The sequence below is a fragment of the Vanrija pseudolonga genome, chromosome 4, assembly GCF_020906515.1.
Source record: "Vanrija pseudolonga chromosome 4, complete sequence".
Lineage (NCBI taxonomy): Eukaryota > Fungi > Basidiomycota > Tremellomycetes > Trichosporonales > Trichosporonaceae > Vanrija > Vanrija pseudolonga.
This window is the reverse complement of record NC_085852.1, coordinates 2,009,585-2,030,577: the sequence shown is the minus strand read 5'-3', so window position 1 is coordinate 2,030,577 and position 20,993 is coordinate 2,009,585. Positions and strand designations below refer to the sequence as shown.

The 20,993-nt window shown below is 62.9% G+C and overlaps 7 protein-coding genes across 7 annotated transcripts; 5 read left to right on the top strand and 2 right to left on the bottom strand.

The window, feature by feature from the left end:
- Positions 1 to 672: 672 nt before the first annotated feature.
- LOC62_04G006031 (uncharacterized protein) lies at positions 673 to 1,793 on the top strand (the record flags this gene model as incomplete). The annotated part of the gene is made up of 5 exons (XM_062772595.1): positions 673 to 895; positions 934 to 1,336; positions 1,374 to 1,452; positions 1,517 to 1,666; positions 1,713 to 1,793. The coding sequence occupies 5 exons, from the start codon at positions 673 to 675 to the stop codon at positions 1,791 to 1,793; spliced, it is 936 nt and encodes a 311-aa protein (XP_062628579.1).
- A 244-nt stretch (positions 1,794 to 2,037) lies between these two features.
- Positions 2,038 to 2,682, top strand: LOC62_04G006030 (uncharacterized protein; the record flags this gene model as incomplete). Its single annotated transcript, XM_062772594.1, has 2 exons — positions 2,038 to 2,499; positions 2,539 to 2,682. The coding sequence occupies 2 exons, from the start codon at positions 2,038 to 2,040 to the stop codon at positions 2,680 to 2,682; spliced, it is 606 nt and encodes a 201-aa protein (XP_062628578.1).
- A 1,101-nt stretch (positions 2,683 to 3,783) lies between these two features.
- On the top strand, positions 3,784 to 4,866 carry LOC62_04G006029 (uncharacterized protein; the record flags this gene model as incomplete). Its single annotated transcript, XM_062772593.1, has 5 exons — positions 3,784 to 4,009; positions 4,083 to 4,434; positions 4,486 to 4,573; positions 4,609 to 4,818; positions 4,843 to 4,866. 5 exons carry the CDS (start codon positions 3,784 to 3,786, stop codon positions 4,864 to 4,866), a joined length of 900 nt encoding a protein of 299 aa, XP_062628577.1.
- Positions 4,867 to 5,930: 1,064 nt separating this feature from the next.
- On the bottom strand, positions 5,931 to 9,892 carry LOC62_04G006028 (uncharacterized protein). Its single transcript, XM_062772592.1, has 4 exons — positions 9,642 to 9,892; positions 8,180 to 9,593; positions 7,029 to 8,140; positions 5,931 to 6,991 (listed from the first exon to the last, which is right to left on the bottom strand). Exons 1-4 carry the CDS (start codon positions 9,807 to 9,809, stop codon positions 6,275 to 6,277), a joined length of 3,411 nt encoding a protein of 1,136 aa, XP_062628576.1. The 5' UTR covers positions 9,810 to 9,892; the 3' UTR covers positions 5,931 to 6,274.
- Positions 9,893 to 10,096: 204 nt separating this feature from the next.
- On the bottom strand, positions 10,097 to 11,666 carry CNE03890 (Putative heme-binding peroxidase). Its single transcript, XM_062772591.1, has 8 exons — positions 11,636 to 11,666; positions 11,464 to 11,562; positions 11,347 to 11,422; positions 11,251 to 11,290; positions 11,149 to 11,168; positions 11,023 to 11,047; positions 10,472 to 10,972; positions 10,097 to 10,433 (listed from the first exon to the last, which is right to left on the bottom strand). Exons 2-8 carry the CDS (start codon positions 11,492 to 11,494, stop codon positions 10,191 to 10,193), a joined length of 936 nt encoding a protein of 311 aa, XP_062628575.1. The 5' UTR covers positions 11,495 to 11,562; positions 11,636 to 11,666; the 3' UTR covers positions 10,097 to 10,190.
- Positions 11,667 to 12,430: 764 nt separating this feature from the next.
- On the top strand, positions 12,431 to 14,351 carry YMR253C (uncharacterized protein). Its single transcript, XM_062772590.1, has 4 exons — positions 12,431 to 13,537; positions 13,582 to 13,669; positions 13,717 to 13,879; positions 13,959 to 14,351. The coding sequence occupies exons 1-4, from the start codon at positions 12,586 to 12,588 to the stop codon at positions 14,298 to 14,300; spliced, it is 1,545 nt and encodes a 514-aa protein (XP_062628574.1). The 5' UTR covers positions 12,431 to 12,585; the 3' UTR covers positions 14,301 to 14,351.
- Positions 14,352 to 17,113: 2,762 nt separating this feature from the next.
- On the top strand, positions 17,114 to 17,739 carry LOC62_04G006025 (uncharacterized protein; the record flags this gene model as incomplete). Its single annotated transcript, XM_062772589.1, has 2 exons — positions 17,114 to 17,324; positions 17,514 to 17,739. The coding sequence occupies 2 exons, from the start codon at positions 17,114 to 17,116 to the stop codon at positions 17,600 to 17,602; spliced, it is 300 nt and encodes a 99-aa protein (XP_062628573.1). The 3' UTR covers positions 17,603 to 17,739.
- Positions 17,740 to 20,993: the final 3,254 nt, after the last annotated feature.

Below are 20,993 nucleotides of genomic sequence, written 5' to 3'. Positions count from 1 at the left end.
GGACGACAGTTTCTCTCTGGGCGAGTACAAGTCGCTCATCAAGGTGCCTGCAAGTCATGAGCGCAATACATCAATCCGCCGGTCCAGGCAAGAGGCCCGTTCGCGCGGGCCCCCTGCCTGCCTCGTGTCAACGCAGAGAACAGCGGCGGGGGACCGAGCGGTGGCGCCGGTAAACCTGTCCGCTTGCCCCTGACACACCTCGAGGCAAGGCGTACATACAGAACATGTGCACTTGCAGGATACGATTGGTGCGGGGACTCTTCCGACGCGCACATCCGTCGCGCGGTCGCGGTTGTCGCGTCAGTGGCGGCGTGTGGCGGCCTCGAGGAAGCGTGCTGGCCGTTCCTAGCGCCATGGATCTAGGCACTTGTCACCACCCACCCACTGGCACGAGTGTGGCGACTTGGCAACACAGAGCGCAATCTTCTTGACGAGCACTCGAGCTGTAGCCGCGCCACGTTACTCTCCAAAGGACCCGGTCGACTCTCCGAGTCGCGAGCTCGGGCCACGCGACTACCTCTACCGGCATAGCGGCTGAAGGTAAACCAACAGTGACGACGCACGAAGACGAGACGACGACGCACTTTCTAAGTCTGTCGCGACGAGAGCCTGTGTCCTCGTCCGCATACGTACATTGCACACCAGCACCACAACTCTCTCTCTCTTTTCTCCATGATCACCATCCCCACTGCGGTGGCCGAGTGGCCCACGTTCCAGGCGTATGGGCAGCTGGCGCGCCACTATGCCGAGTACGGCGCGATACCGACCCCGCTCCACCGGGGCGAGGTGGCCGACGTGCTCTTCCTCGCGAGCAGCATCTGCACCAGCATGGCCGCGAGCGTGGAGCAGGTCGCTGGCGCGCGCGAGATCCGCCTCAAAGTATTGTGTGTACTAGGTGCGTGCACCCCCGTGGCCGACTCACACCACCACCAGACCCGTCGTTCCTCCGCGAGCCGTACGACGGCTTGGCGCAGCTCACGCCCATGCCGTCGGGCAGCAGCACCTTCCACACGTCGGTCTCTAGCCCTAGCCCCGGGGACACGCCGTCTGGCGCCGGCAGCGGCGTTGGCACCGGAACCGGCACCGGCACACTAGAGCACCTCACCCTCGCCATTGAGGGGATGCAGGACACGCTGGCCGAGAGCGTAAGCCAGCTGAGCCAGCTAAGCAACGACATTCTCGCGATCCGGCCCGCACCGCCGCCACTCGACACCGACTCGGAGAGCACATGTACTGTCGAAGTCATCCAGCTGCGGCGCGACAACGAGGCGCTCAAGGGCGAGCTGGCGACTGCCAAGACGCGCCTCAAGAAGGTCGAGGAGGCGCACCGGAATCGGTAGGCGCCCAAGAGGCCTCGCGTTCGCTGACAACAGGATGCTGAACGGCCTCACACCGTTCTCCAAGTGGAACCCGGTCGAGGCGCCGCATGGCCCCATACCAGCAGATCTGCCAGTAAGTGGCAGTGGCCTCCTCACCACAGGGTGCCAACCCCACACCCGCTGACACCCACACCCAGCCCATCTCCTCCCGCGAGGCCTTCCTCGCCATGGACCAGCCAACCGTGGCCCGCTGGGCGAGCTACTACCTCGGCGTGGCTAGTCGTGTGCGGGACGCGCGCGACGCAAACTACCTCCGGAGTCTGATCTGCCCGTTCATCGGGATCCGGGTGGGTGTGAACTCGTTGAGTGGCCGTGCAGCTGACGCCGCCATAGCCAGAGCTCACCAAGTGGGCGAGCGAGGGCAAGGCCTCTGCCCCAGCGGGACCCTCGGTTCAGTTTGTGCACCCGTTGTAGAGTAATGTAGTGTTGTGTTGTGAACAAGGGAGGAAATACAATGTCACAGTGTACATAGAATGCTCGTGGCCGACCCCTTGTGCAGCTGGTCGCCAGCCCTTGTCCCAGGGTCATTGTTCACACCGCGAGGCCAACCTGTCTACCTGATAAAGGTGCTTGCGATAAGTGCGTCGGGGAGGAGTAGAGCCAACTGAGACCACCACACCGGGCACATTGAGCGAGGAGCACCACCAACACCACAACCATGACCTCCTCTGGCACTGACACCCCCTCGCCGACAGCGACAGCGAGCACTCTCCGAACCGACACACCAACCCCGCCGAGCACACGCGCGACCTCGCCGCCCTGCACGCCCCCGGCAAAGCCCAGCGACCCCGAGTCCCCGCCCACAGTCTACAGCTACTCTCCGCCCCCGAGCCCCACCACCCTCCCCCGCACGACGCCCAAACGTGCGCCAATCATCATCCCCGACTTGCTGGCCGACTGGCCGACGTTCACCTCGTACCCGCCCCTCGTGCGCGCGCACTGGTCCACCAGCGGGCTGCGTGTCCCCGTCAGCGCCGAGGCGCACGACGACGTCGTGAGCCTCGTGGCGGAGATCATGAGCAGTGATCCGCCTCCGCCTCCTGCACTCAAGGCAGCCGCGCTCGAGTTTGGCCGGCAGGTCGCTGTCAGTCGTATGGCGGACCGGGCGCTGCGGCGTGTCGTGAGTGGCCATCGGGGGAAGTGCTGACGCCAACGCCAGCACGTACACGCGCCCAGGGATACCGGCAGGCTGCTGATCCACGAGATTATCGAGGAGAAGAAGAAGAAGGAGGAGGAGGGGGAGAGGGAGGGGATCAAGGAGGCCCATAGCCTCGTGGTCGGAGGAGGCACCGGATCCAGTTGATAGTGGCGCCACCATGCGCGCATGGCATGCACCCATCCCAGCCAGCCCACCTGCATGCATGCCGTCGCCTCACTCGTCCTTTGCCGCGGCCGCACCCGGACCACGCTGCTCAAGCAAACACCTTTGACCCACTCCAGTGGCGGCGGGACATTTCCACGCCCCACTCGTACATTGGCGCAAGTGGCGACGGAACGCGGCCTTGGTCCGGCCATGAGCTGTCGCGCATGGCGAGCAGCCAAGGCAAAAGGCAATACGACCGCCCAGCGCCTATCGCCAGCACGTCACGTCACGCGGAGGACGCACGCCGCCGACTACGGTCGCGTTGCGGAGTTGGCGGTGTCAGTGTCGCCTGGCTGGCTGGCTGGCTTGGAGTCGTCGCCACTTTGGCCGCTCCCCCGCTCCTGCCTCCTTCTTCTTCTTCTTCGGATAACGCGCTCGTCCCCACGACTCGTACGCCTCGCCGTGGGGGCAAGGAAGTAGAGAAGAGCGTACGCACACGCACACGCATATGCACGGCGCACACACACACGGCACGTTGTCGAGCCTGTGCCCATCATCATCGTCGCGCGCCACTCGAACCCACCCACCCACCGGCGACGACGACGACCCCAGCAGAGGCAGGCGAGGCATCCTCCCACCCCCTCCCCCTCCCCCAGCACACAGCCAATCAACCCCCACCACACACCATTGTCCCCAGTGCCTGTGCACGCCGCCACCAGATTATTTGCCATGCACACGCTTGTCTTGACGCCACGCGCGCTCGAGCCCCCCGCCACGCCCCTTTCCCCCGGCCAGCCAGCGCCGCCGCCTCCTCGGCCGAATACAACCCCCCCTTGCACGTGCAGTCAGTACCGGAGGGGCGCGAGCGCCTCGACAACGACGGCGGCCACGGCGGCCAAGCATGCGCTGCTTCACTTACTCGCTCGCTCGCCCGCTCGTTGGCGGGATTGCTCCTCAGCGTCGTCCGCCGCCAGAGTTAATAAGCTTGAGTGTTATCAGGCGGCGAGCGAGTCCCCGCCCCCGAGTTTGCCTCGCTCTCCCTCACCTCACCTCACCCTGCCCAACTCGCCTCCCCCCACGGCCCCCCACCCCACCCCACCCATGCTCCCAATCCACAACTCGCTCGCCGAGTACGTCGACTTCCACCAGTTCAAGTCGCTCGTGGCGGCGTACAACGACAACGGCGGGCTCGTGCCGCCCGTGTCGCGCTGGGCGGCGTCCGAGGTCGTCGAGCTCGCGCGGCTCGTCGGCGCGAGCCACCAGAGCTCGAGCGAGCAACGGTACGAGGTCGAGCTGCTCAAGTACCGCGTGCTGCAGGCGCAGGGTGGTGAGTAGCCGGGGGTGGTGCTGTTGGTGGCGCTGATGGCAAGAATGACGTCGCTGACATTGCTACTGCCCAGTCTCCCCCGCCCCCGCGCTGCTGTCCCCCGCCTCGCTCGCCTCGTCGCCAGTCATCATCCCCGCGCCGCTGCTCGCCTCGCCCTCGCCAGCAGCCCTGGCGCCAACACCAACGCCGACGACGCTCCCGTCGCCCGCCCAAAGCCCAGTAGACAGCTTGGTCGAGTCGGCCGCGCCCTCGCCCTCGTCGCCCGACCTGCTCGCCGCGGCCGTCATCACGACCGCACAGCTCAAGGCGTCCAATGCCGAGCTGGCGAGCATCAAGCTCGAGATCGAGACGGTCAGGCGGCAGCTCACGGCGCTGAGGATGCAGGTTGCTGATGCCGCGGCGCGCGACGACGCACGCTGGAACCGGTGCGTCGCGAGACTTGCACATAACCTCTCTTTGCTAACGCGCCGCCACAGCGAACGCAACGCAATGTTCTGGGCAATGGCGGGGTACGACTGGCTCCCCGTCGCGAGCCTGCAAGGCCCCATCCCGTCCAATCTGCCGGTAAGTCGCCCCCACGCGGCCCCGCTAACCCCTAGCCCATCACGTCCCTCGCAGCCTTCAACACGCTCGACCGCCCCTCGCTCGTCGCATGGGCACGGTACTACTCTGGCGCGGCGCACGCGCGCCTCATCGACCGCGTGGCGCTGCATTCCGAGCGCGACGACGCCTTCCTCCGCCGCTTGGTGGGTATCGGCATCGGCGTGGCCCTCGGCGATCCCGGCGCGGGGGACGCAGGCCTCGTCTTTGTGAGTGGTGGTGGCGGGCACTAGCCCCTGTGGTGGTGGCACGTATAATACGAGTTGGTAATGCCCTGTGCAGTGCCTGGTTGGCTGCTGGCATGTAATTGTTGTTCATACCACTACCACCCGTCATACTCGTCGCCGCCTTGTTGTGAGTGGATTAGCTCGAGCACAGCGTACACGGCGTCGAGCGACTCGAGCGCGGTGACAATGGCGGCGGCCGTACCTCAGCGTCAGTGTCAGTTGTCAGTACCACGACGACTCACCCGCCGGCGAGGCGCCGCATCGTGCACTGGTGTGGTGCTGTACCGCCAGAGCTGCCCCGAGGAGCCGGGTGACGGCCGGAACCAGCCCGTCTGCAGCTGGCACGGACGCGGGCGCCGCGGTTGTTGTCGGGAGGTTGCAGCTCGGGTGGTTGTTGTTGTCGCCCTTTGGATCGTTGTTGTTGTTTACCCGGGCATTCGCCGTCGGGACTTTGTTGTTGTTGCTGCTGCTGTCGCTCATGGTGTCGCCCAAGATTAGTGTTGATGACAAAAGGAATCCAAGCAAGCACAGCAATACCCCCAACCCCACCATTTCCTCCTGCCGCTTTCCGGACACATGCATCTCCTCCTACGTACCCCGCCGAGGTCAGTAGCACAAAGGTCAAGGTCAGAAGGTCAGCCCCGCAGCTGTACTCACCCATACGACTACCACCCGAACCGTAATGGATCTGCAGTGTCAGTCCACAACGCCAAGGCACTATTCCCCAGTCGCTCGGCGGCGGCGGCGGCGGCAGCGGCGGCAGCGGCGGCAGCGGCGGCAGCGGCGGCAGCGGCGTCGTCATCATCGCACGACACCTCTGTTGATGCTCAACCCAATCTGCCCCACTGCTGGTTGTGCGGATCTTGGACAACAACGCCGGCCAGGTCCAGGTTCCGGTACGTCAAAGGATTGATGGTGGTATGCCGCTCAGCTCGATGGCAAGTCGGCGCTCGCTCGAACGCCCGCGGCCACGAAACATGCCGCCGCTTTCGCTCAGCTCTGCGCCACTCGGCCTCGCTTTCAGTCCAGCCCTGCGGCCCAGTCTAGCCCTGCGGCCACCGCCTACTCTCCGCCACGCCGCCACCCTTCAGACACAGGTCTCTGCATAGAAAGCCCGTGTGTTGGGAAACAAAACGTGCAAGGATTGGCCTGGCACGCCACGGGGGTGCGCGCCACGGCACTGTGTTTTGGGTTTTGGGTTTGGTTAAGGAAATGATGGGAACACGACGATCACACAGACACACACACAGCCACTCGCTTCTCGCCTCTACCCCGCGTACGCCTGGTGCGTCGCTTCTAGGCCTCCTCCACGCACACCCTTTCGCCATGTGTCGCGCCACTCGACCAGCACCAGGGAGCGTGGTGGAAAACGACCCTGTGACACCGCTAAACGCGTGACTTACTGCTGCAGGTTGCAGCTCTGGTTTGCGCTCCGGCCTTAGCCCTTGCGCTCCGCCAGCCACTCCTTGTAGAGACCATCGAGGCTCTTGTGGATCATGTGTGTCGGCAGCGACTTGATGATGTCCGCAATCTTCTCGTTGAGCACCTCGGTCTTGACGCCGGCTCGCTGTGCAAAGTCGGTCGTGAGTTGGTACATGGCGAGGATCGCCAGGCTGACGTGCGTTTGGTGGCTGGCGTATGGCGAGTCGGGGCGGATGACTGTCGCCAAGGGGCCATTTGCCGATGATGGGCCAGTGCCGATCGACGCCGTGGGGTTACGCTCGCCACGGGTGAGGCGTAGCAGGATCTCGAGCAGGTCGTTGGGGGAAGCCAGCAGCGATTTCGTAAAGTCGTTGCGATCGCCTGTGGTGCCGCTGCTCGAGCCGTTCTTCCACTGGTCCAGGATCGTAGACAGAGTTGGAGGCGCATCCGGGTCGACAATCTCGAGCTTGCTGCGCCAGCCCGCGTCGCCGCCGGTGCGGCGGCCAAACTGCTCGTAGAGCCACTCATCAGCCTGGTTGGTTCGGCACCACTTAGGCTCGCTCAGCGGCTTCTTCTTGTTCAAGTAGACCGTGAGCGTGATGGGGTTGGAGGTTGCAACGCCAGAGAACACCTTGTGCAGAGGTGGCAGCGTCTTGTCAGAGTCCGTCAGCTGGTCGAGCTTCTCCCTTGACGTGGCGATGAAGCGCTGCTCGGCTTGGTCGTATGTCTCAACCTGTGCGTGTTAGGCATGGACGCAAGGGTTGACTCACCATGACACCCTTGGGCAGTTCAAGAACAGGCTTCTCCTCCACCTTGTCGCCGTCCTTGTCGTCGGGCTCGGCCTTTGGAATCACAGGTGCAGCTCCAGGCAAGAGGTCCACCTCGATGCGGCCCTCACCACGGAAAATCCGAATCTTATGGACGACAGACGCGTCAAAGACAAGGCGACGGGAGCTCTCCTCATAGATGACGGTCACACGGTTGTGCGATGGCTGGTGGACATCGCCGTGAAGGGTAGCAAGGATGCTCTCAGTCTGGCTGTCGGTGGTAGAAGTGGACCACCGCCTGGCTTGCTTTGAGCCTCGGTTACCATACGCAGATGCCGCGTTCTGCGCCGACTCGGCAAGTGCGGCCTCCATCTCGGCGGCTGATGCCTCAGCACCAGTGAGACCTGCAGGCTTGGCAGCGTCATCGCCCTCGCCTTCGGCCTTGGCGTCGGTCGCGTCGGCTTCGTTGGCCTCGGCCTCGACGACACCAGCGGCATCAGTGACCATCGAGATGTCCCCAACATCCTCGGCGGCTGGCTCCTCGGTGGCTGGTGCCTCGGCGGCTTCGGGGACGTCGGGAGCAGGCTCGGCAGGCTGCTCTGCCTCTGCCTCAGCGTGAGCCTCCGCCTGGGGCTCAGTGGTCTCCGGCTCGGTCGGGGCGGAGGGCTCGGCCGTCTCCGCCTCCGCAGCGGGTGGTGGTTCTGTTGCTTCCTCCACTGGCGCCTCAGCCGTAGCGTCGGCGGGGGGAGCGTCTTCGGGCTTGGTCTCCCCCTCGGCCTCCGGCGCAGGCTCGGCACCTTCGACGTGCTCCTCGCCCTCGACAGCGGCCTCGTGGCCGTCCTCTGGAGCCTCTGTTCCCTCGACGCCATCGTGTCCATCTTCAGTCTCGCCGATGCGGCTTGGTGCCACACTGCTCGACTCGCGGCGCCACCGCTTGTTCGGGTTGCGGCGCGCCGACTTTGGAACGCGGTCGAGCTCGGGCGGGGACTCGAAATAGATCCTGAATCGGTTCTGGTTGGACTCTGACGAGGGAGGCTTGATCTCGGACAGGTTCGGCTTTCCATGGGTGGAGAGGAACGAGGAGTTGCGCTTCTTGGGAGACTGACTCTCGACGTCTGACGTTGTCAGCCCGAGCCCGAAGTCATCCAACTCACCACCATCCACACTAGACGCCTTGGCCTTGCGCTTCTCACCGCGCTTCTCGTCAACCGCTTCGGACGCCTCAGCCTCAGGCTCTGCTTCCTTCTCCGCCTTGACTTCAGCCTCGGCCTCTGCCTCTGGCTCAGCCTTGACTTCGGGGTCGGCCTTTGCTTTTTCGGCTGCTTCGGGCTCCGCCTCGGCGACTTCCTTGACCTCTTCGACCTTGACTTCGTCGACAACATGCCCGCCGACAAGGCCCCAGCTCCAGCCAAGCTCCTTGACTTCGATACCGACGATCCTGAAGTCGGTCATGGTGGTCCTGGCCTCCTTCTCGGTCTTGTCCTTGCGCTTCTTCTCGCCCGGGCGTTCGCGCTCGCGAGGAGGCTCAACGCCACGGCCCTGTCGAGGCCCAGGGGTCCGGTTGAGATCGTTCCTGCGTAGATGACTAGGACCGCGAGGAGCACCCATCATTCCACCGCCACGGCCGCTCATCATCGGGCCACCGCCGCGGCCCATCCCACCACGCATCGGTCCGCCACCACGAGGTGGCGTGTTGAAGCCGATACGGGGAATGGAAGCAGAAGACATGGGCGATCCGCCACGGCCACCGCCGCCTCCGCCACCTCCTCCGCCCATAGGACGGGCCATGCCGGAACCAAAGCCACCACCACCGCCGCCTCCCCCGCCTCCGCCGCCAGGCCCGGAGGGGTTGCGTCCGCTCTGAGAAGGTGGTCTCGGAGGGATTCCTGGTCCCCCACCGCCTGGTCCGTCGAATCGAGGTCGCTTTGCCGGTGGAAATCCACCAGGTCCTCCGCCTTGTCCACCCGGTGCGGGTGGTCTCGGGGGGATCGACGACCGTTGCGGGCCAGGCTGAGGCTGGTACGGTCTGTTGGGCTGGTTCTGCGGGCCAGGAGCAGGTCGATATGGTTGGTTAACTGAAGGGGACGCATGGCCCGAAGGGGAAGACTGGGGGTAGTAGGGCTGCTGGGGAGTGTTGTATCCTCCGTTGTTGTAGCCCTGCTGCTGGGGCGTCTGGGGAGGAGGCTGCTGCTGCTGGTTCCAACCACTATACCCCTGGTTCTGCTGGTTGTTGTATGGAGGCCGCGCGTTGTACCCCCCGGGGCTCGCTGCACCACCGTTGTAGTTCTGCCCGTTATAACCACCTTGCTGCTGCTGCTGCTGTTGCATCGGCGACGCGTAGCTTTGCTGTGGCTGCTGTTGTTGCTGCTGGGGCGGAGGACGGTAACTCGGGCCAGCATTGTAGCCTCCCGCCGCGGGTGCCGAGTATCCAGTATTCTGGTTCTGAGCCTGAGCTGCATGGGGCGCTCCAGCGCCATAGCCATAGTTTGCGTACGGGTTGGACGCGGACGCGGAAGGGTCAGCCTGCGGCGCGGCGTTGTAGCCCGGGGCGGAAGTCACTCCCTGCGCCTGGGACGCGTCAGCATCACGCCCTCGCCAGGTGAAACAGATACATACCTGGTAGTAGGCTGCCCATGCTGCTGCGTGCGCGTTCTGCTGGTCATTGTACTGTTGCTGCTGCTGAGTTGGAGGAGGACCAGCGGGGAGGGGAGGTGCGGGTCCAGGCTGATGGGGTGTGTAAGGCTTTGCGGGTAAGCCCATGCCTGGGTGAGGGCGCTTGTTCATGGTGGCGACGGCGGCGTCGACTGAGTGTTCCTCTCAGCGACCGTCGAGTGAGATGTAATGTAAGAAAGACAGGTCTAGTAGATGGTGATGGGAAGGAGGGAGGGAGGGAGGGGAGTGAGTGTGTACGACGACGCTAGAGCGAGGGCCAGAGCCGTGTCGTCAATTGATTGGAGTGAATCGGAGGGATCAGTTTTACGTAACAGGGAATTCCGGCTTCTTCGCCTGTCTGCGGGCCTTCCTTCCCTCCTTCCTTCCTTCCTCCTTCCCCCTTCGCACTCCTTGTCCACCAAAAATACACTCAGATGCATCTAGAAATGTATCGCCCCCTCTAAAGAAGTTTATCACTCTAAGATGTAATTGTTCTAACAACTATACTAGGGATTACAGCCTGGCCTTGGCGGCCACAGGAGGGTGGTTGGCAGGGCGGGCAGCGCCGGCACCAGCAGCGGCGGCGAAGGGGCATCCACCACCCTTGACGAGGTGGGCGACGCCAGTGCCGTCACGGTCGACACCGAGCTCGAGGAGCTTGCCAAAGGCAGCGGCAAAGTCCTTGAAGAGGAGGGCCTGGTCGGCAGCGTACTTCTCGACCCAGGGGCGGAACACGGGGTCCTCAATGAGGGCAATCTGGATCGTTAGGCAAGGCACCTCTTGAAGGGACTTACGTCGGTGGGGAGCATCATCAGGCGAGTGCCGGCAACAATGGCCTCGTACTGGAAGGGGCCGTCCCACTTGCGAGGAACCCACTTGCGGGTGAGGAGGAGCTTGAAGTACTGGTTGGAGAAGCGGATGGGGTTGACGACCCAAGGGCCGTCGAAACCGGAGCGGTCGGCGTGGCAGCGGCCGAGGTTGTGCGCACCCGAGAGGGCGACAATCTCCTGGTCGTTGAAGCCCATGCGGTAGAAGACGTCGCGGATGTGCTGGGCGCCGAGAGCAGCGTCGGGCAGACGGTTGTCAATGTTGCCGCGGTACTCGGTGGCAGCGACCTCGCTGGCAAAGTCGGTGCGTCCGGGCTTCCAGGGGATCTTGGGGCCGCCCATGGCCTCGACGGCCGTAGCGCCAGCGAGGGTCCAGAGGTCGGCGTACGAGATCCAAGGGTTGGCAGCGTGGATGGGGTCGATGAACTCGCGAGCAAACTCGAGGCCAGCGTTGGCGCCGTCCGACGACTGTGCATTGTTAGTAGCTGTCACGATGAATGTGCTCGTCGCCGACTCACCTCTGGAGCGAAACGCATACCGGCACTAGAAATGATGGTTAGCAGGCTTATCTCCCGATTGATTCGCGGTATTTGCCACCGGGCGCCGATGACGCTCTCGATTATCGCACCGCGCGGCGTGCTCACCCGTTAGATCCGCCGTTTTTCTGTTTTCATCAGCTCCAGCTCGAATCTTCTTCGCCACTGTTGCCGCCGTCGTTGCGGGCAACAACAACAACAACAACTCACCTCCTTGGCAGAGTAGGTACCGCTTGCGTGCCAGGCAAGACTGGGGAGGTGTGAGCACGGAGGCCTGTGCAGCTGCTGCTCGAAGTTTGCACTCACCGAACGAGCACGGGGCCGATCGAGCCGTCGTCGTAGCCAGGGCGCTTGAGGATCTTCTTGACCTCGGCGCGGATGCCTAGGTCGTCAGCGGGGTGACTTGGCAGAGCGTACACCTACCGTCGTAGTCTCCCTTGGGAACAGAGCTCATCTTGATACTGTAGAGTGTTGTTGTGTGTGATGGCAAAAGATTGAGATGGCAACAATACGCGTCGAGGCCTTGTAATTATCAGTGGCTGCCCTGCCTCGTTGCTTCCCGCTAAGCAGTTCAGGTTAACCGGCGGCCACTGACCTCTGACTGCCCGATTTTCGCGGCTTTCCACTGGTCGACCGACAAAAACAACACCTCTGGCCAATCTTTGACAGCGCATTGCGCGTAGCGGCGTCGGTCCACCGGTAAAGCAAACCGAGCGACAGCGGCGGCGACCACAGCGTTAGTCGCACTTGGTCATCAGAGGCCATGGAGCCCATGACGTGACATTGACTGCATGGAGCATGCACGGGCAAAGGTGGCGGGAATGATCGGGCTTGGCGAGTCACCATGACAGACAGCGGCCACAATCCGCAGGCTCGAGGCCACGCCGGAATATACCAGCGTGGCTAGTGCCCGCACGGTTGTATGCACTGCTCTCGCCTTCGGCCTCGAGTCGCACGGGCGACGACGAGGACGCCAGCGTCGTCAATCCACTCATCACCATCCATCATCCATCCATCCATGGCTCCAACTGATTAGACGGCGCGTGCCTCTGTGCTAGCCGCCCAAATGCCACAAGATAAGGCGGTATCGATACAATTTGGTCTCTCGGTCGGTGGTCAGCTGATCAGCTGACACCCCCACCCCAAACGACCAACACTCGACCGACCGAGATGTTGGTTCCTCTCGCTCGCTGGCTGGAACCTCATCGCCCAGCGGGAGGCGGAGGCAAATTGCACGTGGGCAGTCACAACTCAAAATGAGGTGCTTAAATAATCCGTCAAGTCCACTCACCTTTCGGCCAAGTGCGATGTCAGTCTTTCACTTGCCGATCCGACTCCGCAGCTACGAAGTCAGTCGCTTGCGACCATGTCACAGCTTTCTTTGGGGCCACAAAACTACACACTCCCACTACCCCACACTCACCATCTCACTCACCATCATCTTCTTGCATTGTCTATAACTACAGCACGGCCAGCGCCATCCTCTGCATCGCGCCTCTAATCTCAAAGCATCCCTCCAAATCCAGAAACCGAAACGCCCACTCGATGGCGTCGCCCCACAATGGCGACGGTTTCCGAAGCGCAAGCCCAGTCGCGCGTACTACTACGCCCATGAGCTCGAGAAGAAGATCATCGGCAGCAACAACGCGCCCGCGCAGCGACAGCACCTTTTCGCGCGCGTTTGATGGCGCGGACGTCAGCCCGACCGGCACGAGCGCAGTCAAGCCGCTCGTCGAGGACACCTTTGTCGAGGAGTACGAGGACAATGACGACGATGACGACGACGATGGAGACGATGACGACGAGGTGCTCCCGCTGCACTCCAACACCTTTGTCGATCTGCACGTCGTCGGAGGGAACAAGGAGCGCGGCATCCGCGCATACCTGCACCCGACCATCCTCCAGCTCTACGACCACAACTATGGCCTGTTCCTCATCGCCATGGCGCAGTTCTTCTTCGCGTCCATGTCGACGTCGGTCAAGTTCTTGATGGAGACGACCGAGATGTCGACACTCACCCTCATCTTTGTGCGCATGGGCATCACTCTCATCTTCTGCTGGATCGTGCTCTTCATCCGCCGCGACCCGCACCCCATCCTCGGCCCGCCTGACGTGCGCAAGATCCTCGTGCTGCGCGGCATGGCCGGCTTTGGCGGCCTCGTCTGCGCCTACCAGGCCCTCCGGGCGCTCAGTGTGTCGGACGCCGTGACGATTAGTTTCCTCACCCCGAGCTTTACCGCCCTGTTTGGGTTCCTCCTCCTCGGGGAGAGCTTTGGGCTCAAAGAGGCCATCTCGGGCTTTGCGTCGCTCCTCGGTGTGATTCTCATCTCTCGCCCACCATTCATCTTTGGCCATGGCTGGGACACCAAGCCCATGGATGATAATACCCGCAAGGGACGCCTGAATATCGACCTGCCGACTGACGACACTGAGAGCTCGTCTCGTCTTGTCGCTGTGACCTGGGCCCTTGGGGGTGTCTTCTTCTCTGCTACGGCGTGTGAGTAGTAACATTGCGGATTAGTAACAGCAACTGACTTCCAGATCTATCTATTCGCTACATCGGAAAGCGGGCCAACGCCCTCCACTCGATCGGCTACTTCTCGATGGCCTGTACTTTTACCTGCGGCATGTGAGTCCACCTGTCAGCCGCCTTGGCTGCCTTACTGACACGCCCAGTGCGATGCTCATCATCCCTGGCAACCAGCAATGGCCTAATAATACCTACGGATTTGCCCTCATCATTCTCATCGGCGTGTTTGGATTCTGTGCCCAGTGCCTCCTTACCTTTGGGCTGCAGCACGAGAAGGCCGGCCGAGCGGGTCTGGCAATGTATCTTCAGGTAGGTGTCGGCTGCGAGTGGTGAGGCGTGTCTCTACCCTCCGCTCCCCTCGTCTGTCAGCTCCCCGCTCACCCACCAGATCTTCTTCGCCGTCATCCTCGACCTCCTGGTCTTCGGCACCATCCCCACCTTCCTCAGCTTCCTCGGCACAGTCATCATCCTCTCGTCAGCGGCGTGGGTCGCCATGTCGAGCCTTAAGAAGGCGCCGCCTGCCCTCGAGGACAACGAGGAGACGCCGCTGTCGCGCAGCCCGTCGCCGCAGCCGGTGGGATCCAAGTCTGTCCGAGGCGAACTGTACTCGTACACATCTGTGCCAACCAGCGACACTGCCCCGTCCTCGTCCGCGACGCTGAATGTGCCTGCGTTCCAGCAGCGGCCGCCGCCGCCCAAGGATGAGATTGGCAATAGCTGTGGCCTGTAGCTGCTGCATGACCTGCATTGTAGTTTTTAATCTGCATGTTGTTATTTTGAGAGAAGAGTACAAGCGACGATCGGAGCGGGCGAGGATTGGGGTATGGCATGGATCGAGATCGCGGCGGTGTGCAGATCTCGGTGCATAACACTACACCCCGAGTGACATTGTTTCGTCGCCAACCTCGGTCGTGAAGCACTTTTTTATACTCATGGGTACCTCGCAAACGCAGGCACTGGGTGTTCGTTCACAAAGCACAATGCCGTATCGACTTCGCACAGAGTTTGTTCATGTTGCATGCTTTTGGCTTGGCTGGTTGTCAACGAGCACCACCTCTGGAGGCGCTCACGCCGCCGCTGTACGCGTTAGAAAACAAAATGCGACGCAGCGTTCAGCGTGCGTTTGGGCCAAGCACACGGCCAGTCAAAGCTGGGCGCGGCGATGGGCCAGGCCCACATGTCTCGTGTTGGGCGATCAGACCAGACGAGACATCAGCTGTCAGGTAAAAGTCAATTGGGATGCGTCCCGCCGCGCGCCAAATCACTCCGGGCGACGCACGGGAGCGAGCGCCGGCGGTATCGCGTCTATCTGCGCGCAACGGCCGCACGCAGGTGCACGCATGCGAGGTACTGGGCATGCTGGGATCGGCGTTGTCGCGGTGCAGTGCAGAGTGGCGCGCCGCGCCGTGGGGACAGACATTAGCGACTCAGGACGCACCGTTCCCGGCGGTACGGCATATGACGGGGCCTTGTTGTCGACGAAGACGACCAAGCGACGACGACGACGACGACGATCTCTCACAGATCTTGGCGGGCACACGCTCGCTCCCACCGCGTTGCCACTTGCCAAGTGGCACGCACCGCTGCGCTGCATCGCTCCGTCCAGGGCGGTGAGGGACGGGTCGACGAGGACGACGGGGGCGTGAGTGATGGGTGGGTGCCTCTCTCTGCATCAGCCCAGCACTCCAACGCCCGCGGGGCACGGTATGGCGTCGTCGTATCCCGCGCCGTGCACGCCCTGTGAAGCGAGAGAGCGAGCGCTGCTTGCAATGTTGACGACGAGGAGGTGCAGCAGTTCTTAAGACGAGGACGTAGCGACGCAGCTGGAGATACCATACCCACCGTCGTCGCCACTGGTTGCTCCAGCTCCACCACCACCACTCATCCTCACCCCCGCCCCCACCCCCGCCCTCACACCGACCCACCCACCGCACCCTCGCCACCCGTCTTCTTCGCCACCTGACCCCCTCCAACTCGCTCGACGCCAAGCTGCGCCCCCGGCGACCGTTTCATCGACAGCTGTTACTAGCCCCCTCCTCTAGCCCAGCCACAGAAGCAGCCATCCTGCATCCTGCATATCCTGCCATGCTCGCCCTGCGCTCATTCCTCGTTTCGGCTGGTCTCGTGCTCGCCTTGTTGGTGGCCAACGTGTCTGCGGGCCCTGTCACCCTCCAACGGCACTTTACGCTAGCGACGCTGCATACCAATATCAACTGTCCGGTGAGTGTCTGTTCTTGGTGCTTTGTGTTTCGATGCAGCCGCAGGTAGCAGCAGGCAGCAGGCAACACGCAGCACGCAGCAGTCGCCGTCGCCGTACCTATGCCTGGCTAGACTAGCCGTACTGCGTACTTGTCGCGCTCGTCGCGCTCCGTTACCTCTACATCGGGTTCTCCGTGGCCTGACCCACCTGCCTGCCACCTGCTGCCGCCTGTCCAAAGTGGGGCCAGCCGGTGCAATAAGGTGCCGTGGCTTGAGGTGATCAGCGCCACCGTAGAGCCCAGGAGGTTCCATTTTTGTCTCCGCGGCTGTCTGCGCCATCCAAAAGTCCTGCAAGTGTGGGAATGGAGCGAGCAGCGACGCTACGTGCGCTACTGCACATACTCTGCAGGCAGACAGGCGCTGCTGCCCTTGCCTTACACAGGAATGTGCCAAAACGATCGCTGACGGAATGTGCGTCTTGGCCTGCAGAAAGGAAATTCGTTGTTCGCCGCCTCAAACGAGGGCCTCATTCGCGACAGAAGCGCGCACGAGGTATGGGCGCACGTTGGCGACTGGTGCAATGCACGAAAATGGCGCGACCTCGACGCCGCTGCTGCTCCTGCCGTGGTGAGTAACGAGCGAGAACGACGTCGGCGGCGGTGTGAAAGAAGCCCAGCTGGCCCAGCCGGCCCAGCCCCCCCAGCCCCCCAAGTCAAATCCGCACCAAGCCACCGCAGCCCAGTCGGGAGCAGACGGGAGCCGAGATAGCGCGTGGCTGCTGTGGCGCTGATCCGATCCCGGGCACCTGAGTGACCAGGCAGCCAGGCCGAGCGGAACGGGCGCCCATGTGGTCCACTGCCGGCCTGGGGTCGCTTGCTCTCTGTGGGGCCGACAAGCCGACTCCGAGCTGGCCGGACAGGATCTTTCGCCGTCGTTTGCGGCGAGGGAGGGGGTCAGGCGGCAGGCAGCGCCTTGCGGCGACCTCTCGGCGCGGAGCCTAATCTTGTCCATTGTAGCCCTCCAGCCCAGTGGCACATGCCGCCAAAGGCGGTATCTGCCATGGCCGTCCGTCTCGTGCGACGTGTGCGGGGGCATGCGGGGGCGTGTTCGGTTCTGGAAAGTGTGGCACGTTGTGCGAGGCAGGTGCGCGCGTGTAAAAGTGCGCAAGCGCTCGCTTGCGCGCAAGAAAGAGGGTGCGCGAGAGGAGAGGAAGGCAGACTCTGCGTGGCCAGAGGCCGCCAGTGGCCAAGCGGAAGAATGTGCCGTGCGAGACGAGGCTAACACGACGACGAGCAGGGTCGGCACGAGTGCGACAACGCGCCGGGATCTTTGCGAGCGTATGGCATGCACGGTACCGACGTGACCGAGCGCCTCGACCGGATGGTCGGGTCGCCTGACCACCCCAAGCGCTGGGAGACGTGGTTTGCGCAGGCGTCGTCGCTGGTTGGGCGGTCGGGCCTGCTCGCGATCGACGGCACGCACGTTAGCAACGTGCACGTCCTCCTCAAGATTGAACAGGCGCCAAACGGCGCTCGCGTAGGGTGGTCTGCAATCGGTGAGTATCTAGCTAGCTAGCTGCTGCTGCGGCGACCTTGTCGTCGTCGTCGCCGTCGGCGTCGTTGGCCAGATCTCGCAGCGAGCGTCTCGTCTCGTTGGCAGCGATCGCAGCCCCGAGACAGCCCACTGGGTGTGATAGATCTCGCCTCTGTTTCATCCATCGAGCAGTGCTGACTGCCGCGCCCAGGCTGCTCTACCGACACGGCCAAGTCCAGGGCCCACTTCGAGGACTTGCACGCCGCAGCCATTGCCCGACTCGAGTCGCACTTTGGCTAGGCGGCGGCGCATAGCAGACTCCGACACAAAGCGAAACACGTCGCACTACCGCGTTGGACTGGACTGTCTCGACCCCGCACTACTTGGATCTAGTCGCAGCACTAGACCCCCTCATTACAATCGGAGCAAAAAGAGCATTACCTGCTTTAGCAGCAACCCCATAGCATATACCGTATCTCATCGGGCCTATAGACATTTGCATTGTAGCAGAGTTTCGAACAGTTGAGACTAGTGGGGTGCCTCTCAATTCGAAGACACCGGTCACAAGCCGGCCTGAGTTTCAAGCTTACCCACTGCGGCGGTTCGTCGCCGTGCCGCCGCGCCGTTGTCGTGGTCGTGGTCGACGAGAGCAAACGTGCATGCAGCCAGCGAGAGGAAGACAACGCGCGGACAACTGACCCTCTCGGCTGTCCGCTCGGCTCGCTTCAGACGCCGAAGTGAGTCACTTGCGCTCGGCCCGTGGGCGGCGCTGCGGCGCTGGCGGAACTGTGTCGCATCAAGGTTCAATATGTCGGCGCCAGAGATGCCGGTCGGACTTTGTTCCTTCATCCAAGCCAGTGACGCAGTGACGCTGCGTAAACAAGTTCAGGAGAGTGTGCGGCGTTGCATCGGTCACTCGCTCGCTCGGTCGGTAGGCCGACGATGTGATCAAGGAGAGCGAGAGAGATCGGGCATTCAAGCCACCAGCGTCAGGTGAGGGCGCGCGCCGCGGCGGCGGGCATCTTGGCGTAAGCCAGTCGGCGTGCGCAGCAGCAGGAGCACCAAGTTACAGCCAGCCAGCGTCGTCGCCGACCTCCGCGCGCGTCGTCATGGCACTTGACCCCAACCCCTCACGTCTCGAGCCAGATCTGGTTACTGGCTCCAGCAAACCACATTAAGGCTATCAGCTGGTAACTGTGGTTAATGCCAGGAATGGTTACCCCCACGCTCGCCACGCGATCGAAAAGAGGGATCTGGCACAACGATTGAGATCTCAGTGACGTCGGGCCCACCCAGGGGGCCCCCTCAACCCCTCGTCTCAATGGGCAGACCACTTCACTTTTGTGGCAAGTGGTGCTGCTGCCATGGTGCCTTGGGTGTGATTGATGGGTGATGGGGTGGGGGAGGGGCATGCATCCATGCAAAGCTCACATGACTATCGCACCTGTGTTACTATTGCATCGGGAAAACTCTCAGCCGACGGCCACGACGCAGCCACGACCAGCAGCGGTGCACCGCACAGAGGGGCGTGTTGGCCGATGCAAGACATGTGCGAGGCCACGTCGCCATCCGAATCTGCTGATCACGCCAGACCAGACGCGACCACGGCACGGGTTTAGGTTTGGCTGGGGCCGAGCTTCGCTTGGGCTAGACGTCACACTGTGCACGTTCACTGTTCACGTTGACGCCGACGCGCGCACGGAAAGACACGGAGGCAGTCTTGCTTGACGGCGCGGCGAGGCGGCGGCGGTGGTGGTGGTGGTGGTGGTGGTGGTGGTGGTGGTGGTGGTGGTGGTGGTGGTGGTGGTGGTGGTGGTGGTGGTGGCGGCGCGTCCCGCCCGCCCGGGCAGCACACAGGGTGAGTTTGTTGCCTTGGACGTGCACTCTGCTCTGGTGGCGTTTCATGCGCGAGCCAACGTCCGGCCCATCTCGGAGCAATCACTGTTGATGCACGCCTCGGCCAGCCTCAGATTCATTGGCATTCATAGCTTGACTAGCCGTGTCGGCGCGATTCGAGGCGTCAAGTCAAACAGGGCAGGCCAGAGCGGAGCGCCGTTGAGAGCGAGCGAGCGAGCCACGAGCCGAGCCCCATTAGTAGAGGTTGCCCAAACAAACGCACTGCCGCGCGCGCCGACAGTGCTGCAGCCACCTGCGGCCAAGAGCGGAACAAAAATCGCGGCACCTATTCATTGTCTCGGTGCCACTGGGGCGCCTTCGAGGCGTTTCTCTGGCACGAGGCAGGCACTTGAAGGAGACGAGGCACTCTATGGGATGTGCGCAGCGGAAGTATACACAGCGGGCGCTACATCCTCCTCTGTTGACAGGCCACGCTCTCTGCTTTGCGTGCGTGCGTGCGCGCGTCAGGGAGGGCGGCTCTGGACAAGTGGGGCGAAAGGAGTGACTGCTGCTGCGGAGGTGCGGTCAATCGGCTCTGCTCTGCAGGCAGGCAGGCAACGACGCGAACAACATTGCGGTGACAGCCGCTGTTGCTCATCCGAGCGGACCCGCGCCCGCGCGCCCGTTCACGCACGCATGCCCACACACACACATGCACACGCATCCGCGCGCTACTGCTTTTCGAGGGGGGACCGCCGCGGCGTCTATAGATCCCGGGCGGTTACTCGCACCCAGCATTTTGGGAATCACATGGGTCCAAGATTAGAAGGCCTCGAGCCGCCTCTGAGCGTCTCGACAAGTTCCGTCGGCTGCCTAGCCGGGGTTCTGTGGCCGAGATCAGATCCCCACTCTGGACGAACGAGTGTTCTGCGACCCCCGAGCCAGGCGGCAGTGAACACGCGGTGGTGGCTCCCCAGCGCCAAGCGCCGCGCCCCCATCTTTGCGTGCGTGTGTGCAGATTCGAGATGCAGCAGCACCACCACCACGCCAACGAAACGAACAACCTTGCTCCACAGCCAATCCCGTATGACGCGCCGTACATTGTGGCGCACACAGGGGGCGAGGAAGGGCGAGGGGGCCGGCCCACACAGCTCCGCAGCAGACGTCTCTGGCTGCTGCTCTCTGGCTCTCGCGTCCACCCGCCAGCGCTCGTCGGTCAAAACGACGAAGTGGCAGACGCGTTTGCAGGGTGCGCCCCAGAGGTTTACCTCCGCCTGCTGGTGGTGGCGGCTGCAGGAAAGGAAAGGATCTGGGCTGCGAGGCGGCTGGCTGGCTGATGGATGGATGGGCTGGCCTGCCTTCTGGCTCGCCTTCTGGGCGCTTACTGTTTGCTCGTCGACACCGCCGCCCATTTGATTTTTCTGCCATGTGCCTCGTTGCCCCCTATTCATCAGTCTCGCTCGGTGGTTTCGGATCGCAGGGTTCGGATGGTGACGTGAGCAGTGGTCCCCTGGAACCGCTGGGAACTGGCGAAGGAACTGGCGAGGAACTGGCGAGGGTAGCCTCGTCCTTCGCCTCTCGGTCAACACTCGCCAAAGCATACCCGTACCACGCAGCTGCTGCATGCACACCCATACCTGGTTTGGTGGCGTTCCAAGGATCCACCCCTGAACGAGCTACCACCTATGCTAATCCACCCTGCCCACTTTTTCTTGGGGCGGCCAGGGCAGAGACTAGAGGGCCACCTGACAGTGACCGACTGCAGCGACCCACCCTCCCTTTTTTTTTTTTTCTCGGTGGGATCGTACCGGCCCTGTGTCGCCCCACCCACCCCCACCTTGCCCTGGCCGCAAGC

Excerpts from the sequence above, each read along its gene's own strand:
- LOC62_04G006028 (XM_062772592.1), bottom strand. The coding sequence starts at position 9,809 with ATGAACAAGCGCCCTCACCCAGGCATGGGCTTACCCGCAAAGCCTTAC. Across the intron at positions 9,594-9,641 it reads CATGGGCAGCCTACTACCAG|GCGCAGGGAGTGACTTCCGC; the intron begins GTATGTATCTGT and ends GACGCGTCCCAG. Across the intron at positions 6,992-7,028 it reads AACTGCCCAAGGGTGTCATG|GTTGAGACATACGACCAAGC; the intron begins GTGAGTCAACCC and ends TAACACGCACAG.
- CNE03890 (XM_062772591.1), bottom strand. The coding sequence starts at position 11,494 with ATGAGCTCTGTTCCCAAGGGAGACTACGACG. Across the intron at positions 10,973-11,022 it reads GTATGCGTTTCGCTCCAGAG|TCGTCGGACGGCGCCAACGC; the intron begins GTGAGTCGGCGA and ends AACAATGCACAG. Across the intron at positions 10,434-10,471 it reads TGATGATGCTCCCCACCGAC|ATTGCCCTCATTGAGGACCC; the intron begins GTAAGTCCCTTC and ends CTAACGATCCAG.
- YMR253C (XM_062772590.1), top strand. The coding sequence starts at position 12,586 with ATGGCGTCGCCCCACAATGGCGACGGTTTCCGAAGCGCAAGCCCAGTC. Across the intron at positions 13,538-13,581 it reads CTTCTTCTCTGCTACGGCGT|ATCTATCTATTCGCTACATC; the intron begins GTGAGTAGTAAC and ends ACTGACTTCCAG. Across the intron at positions 13,670-13,716 it reads TGTACTTTTACCTGCGGCAT|TGCGATGCTCATCATCCCTG; the intron begins GTGAGTCCACCT and ends TGACACGCCCAG.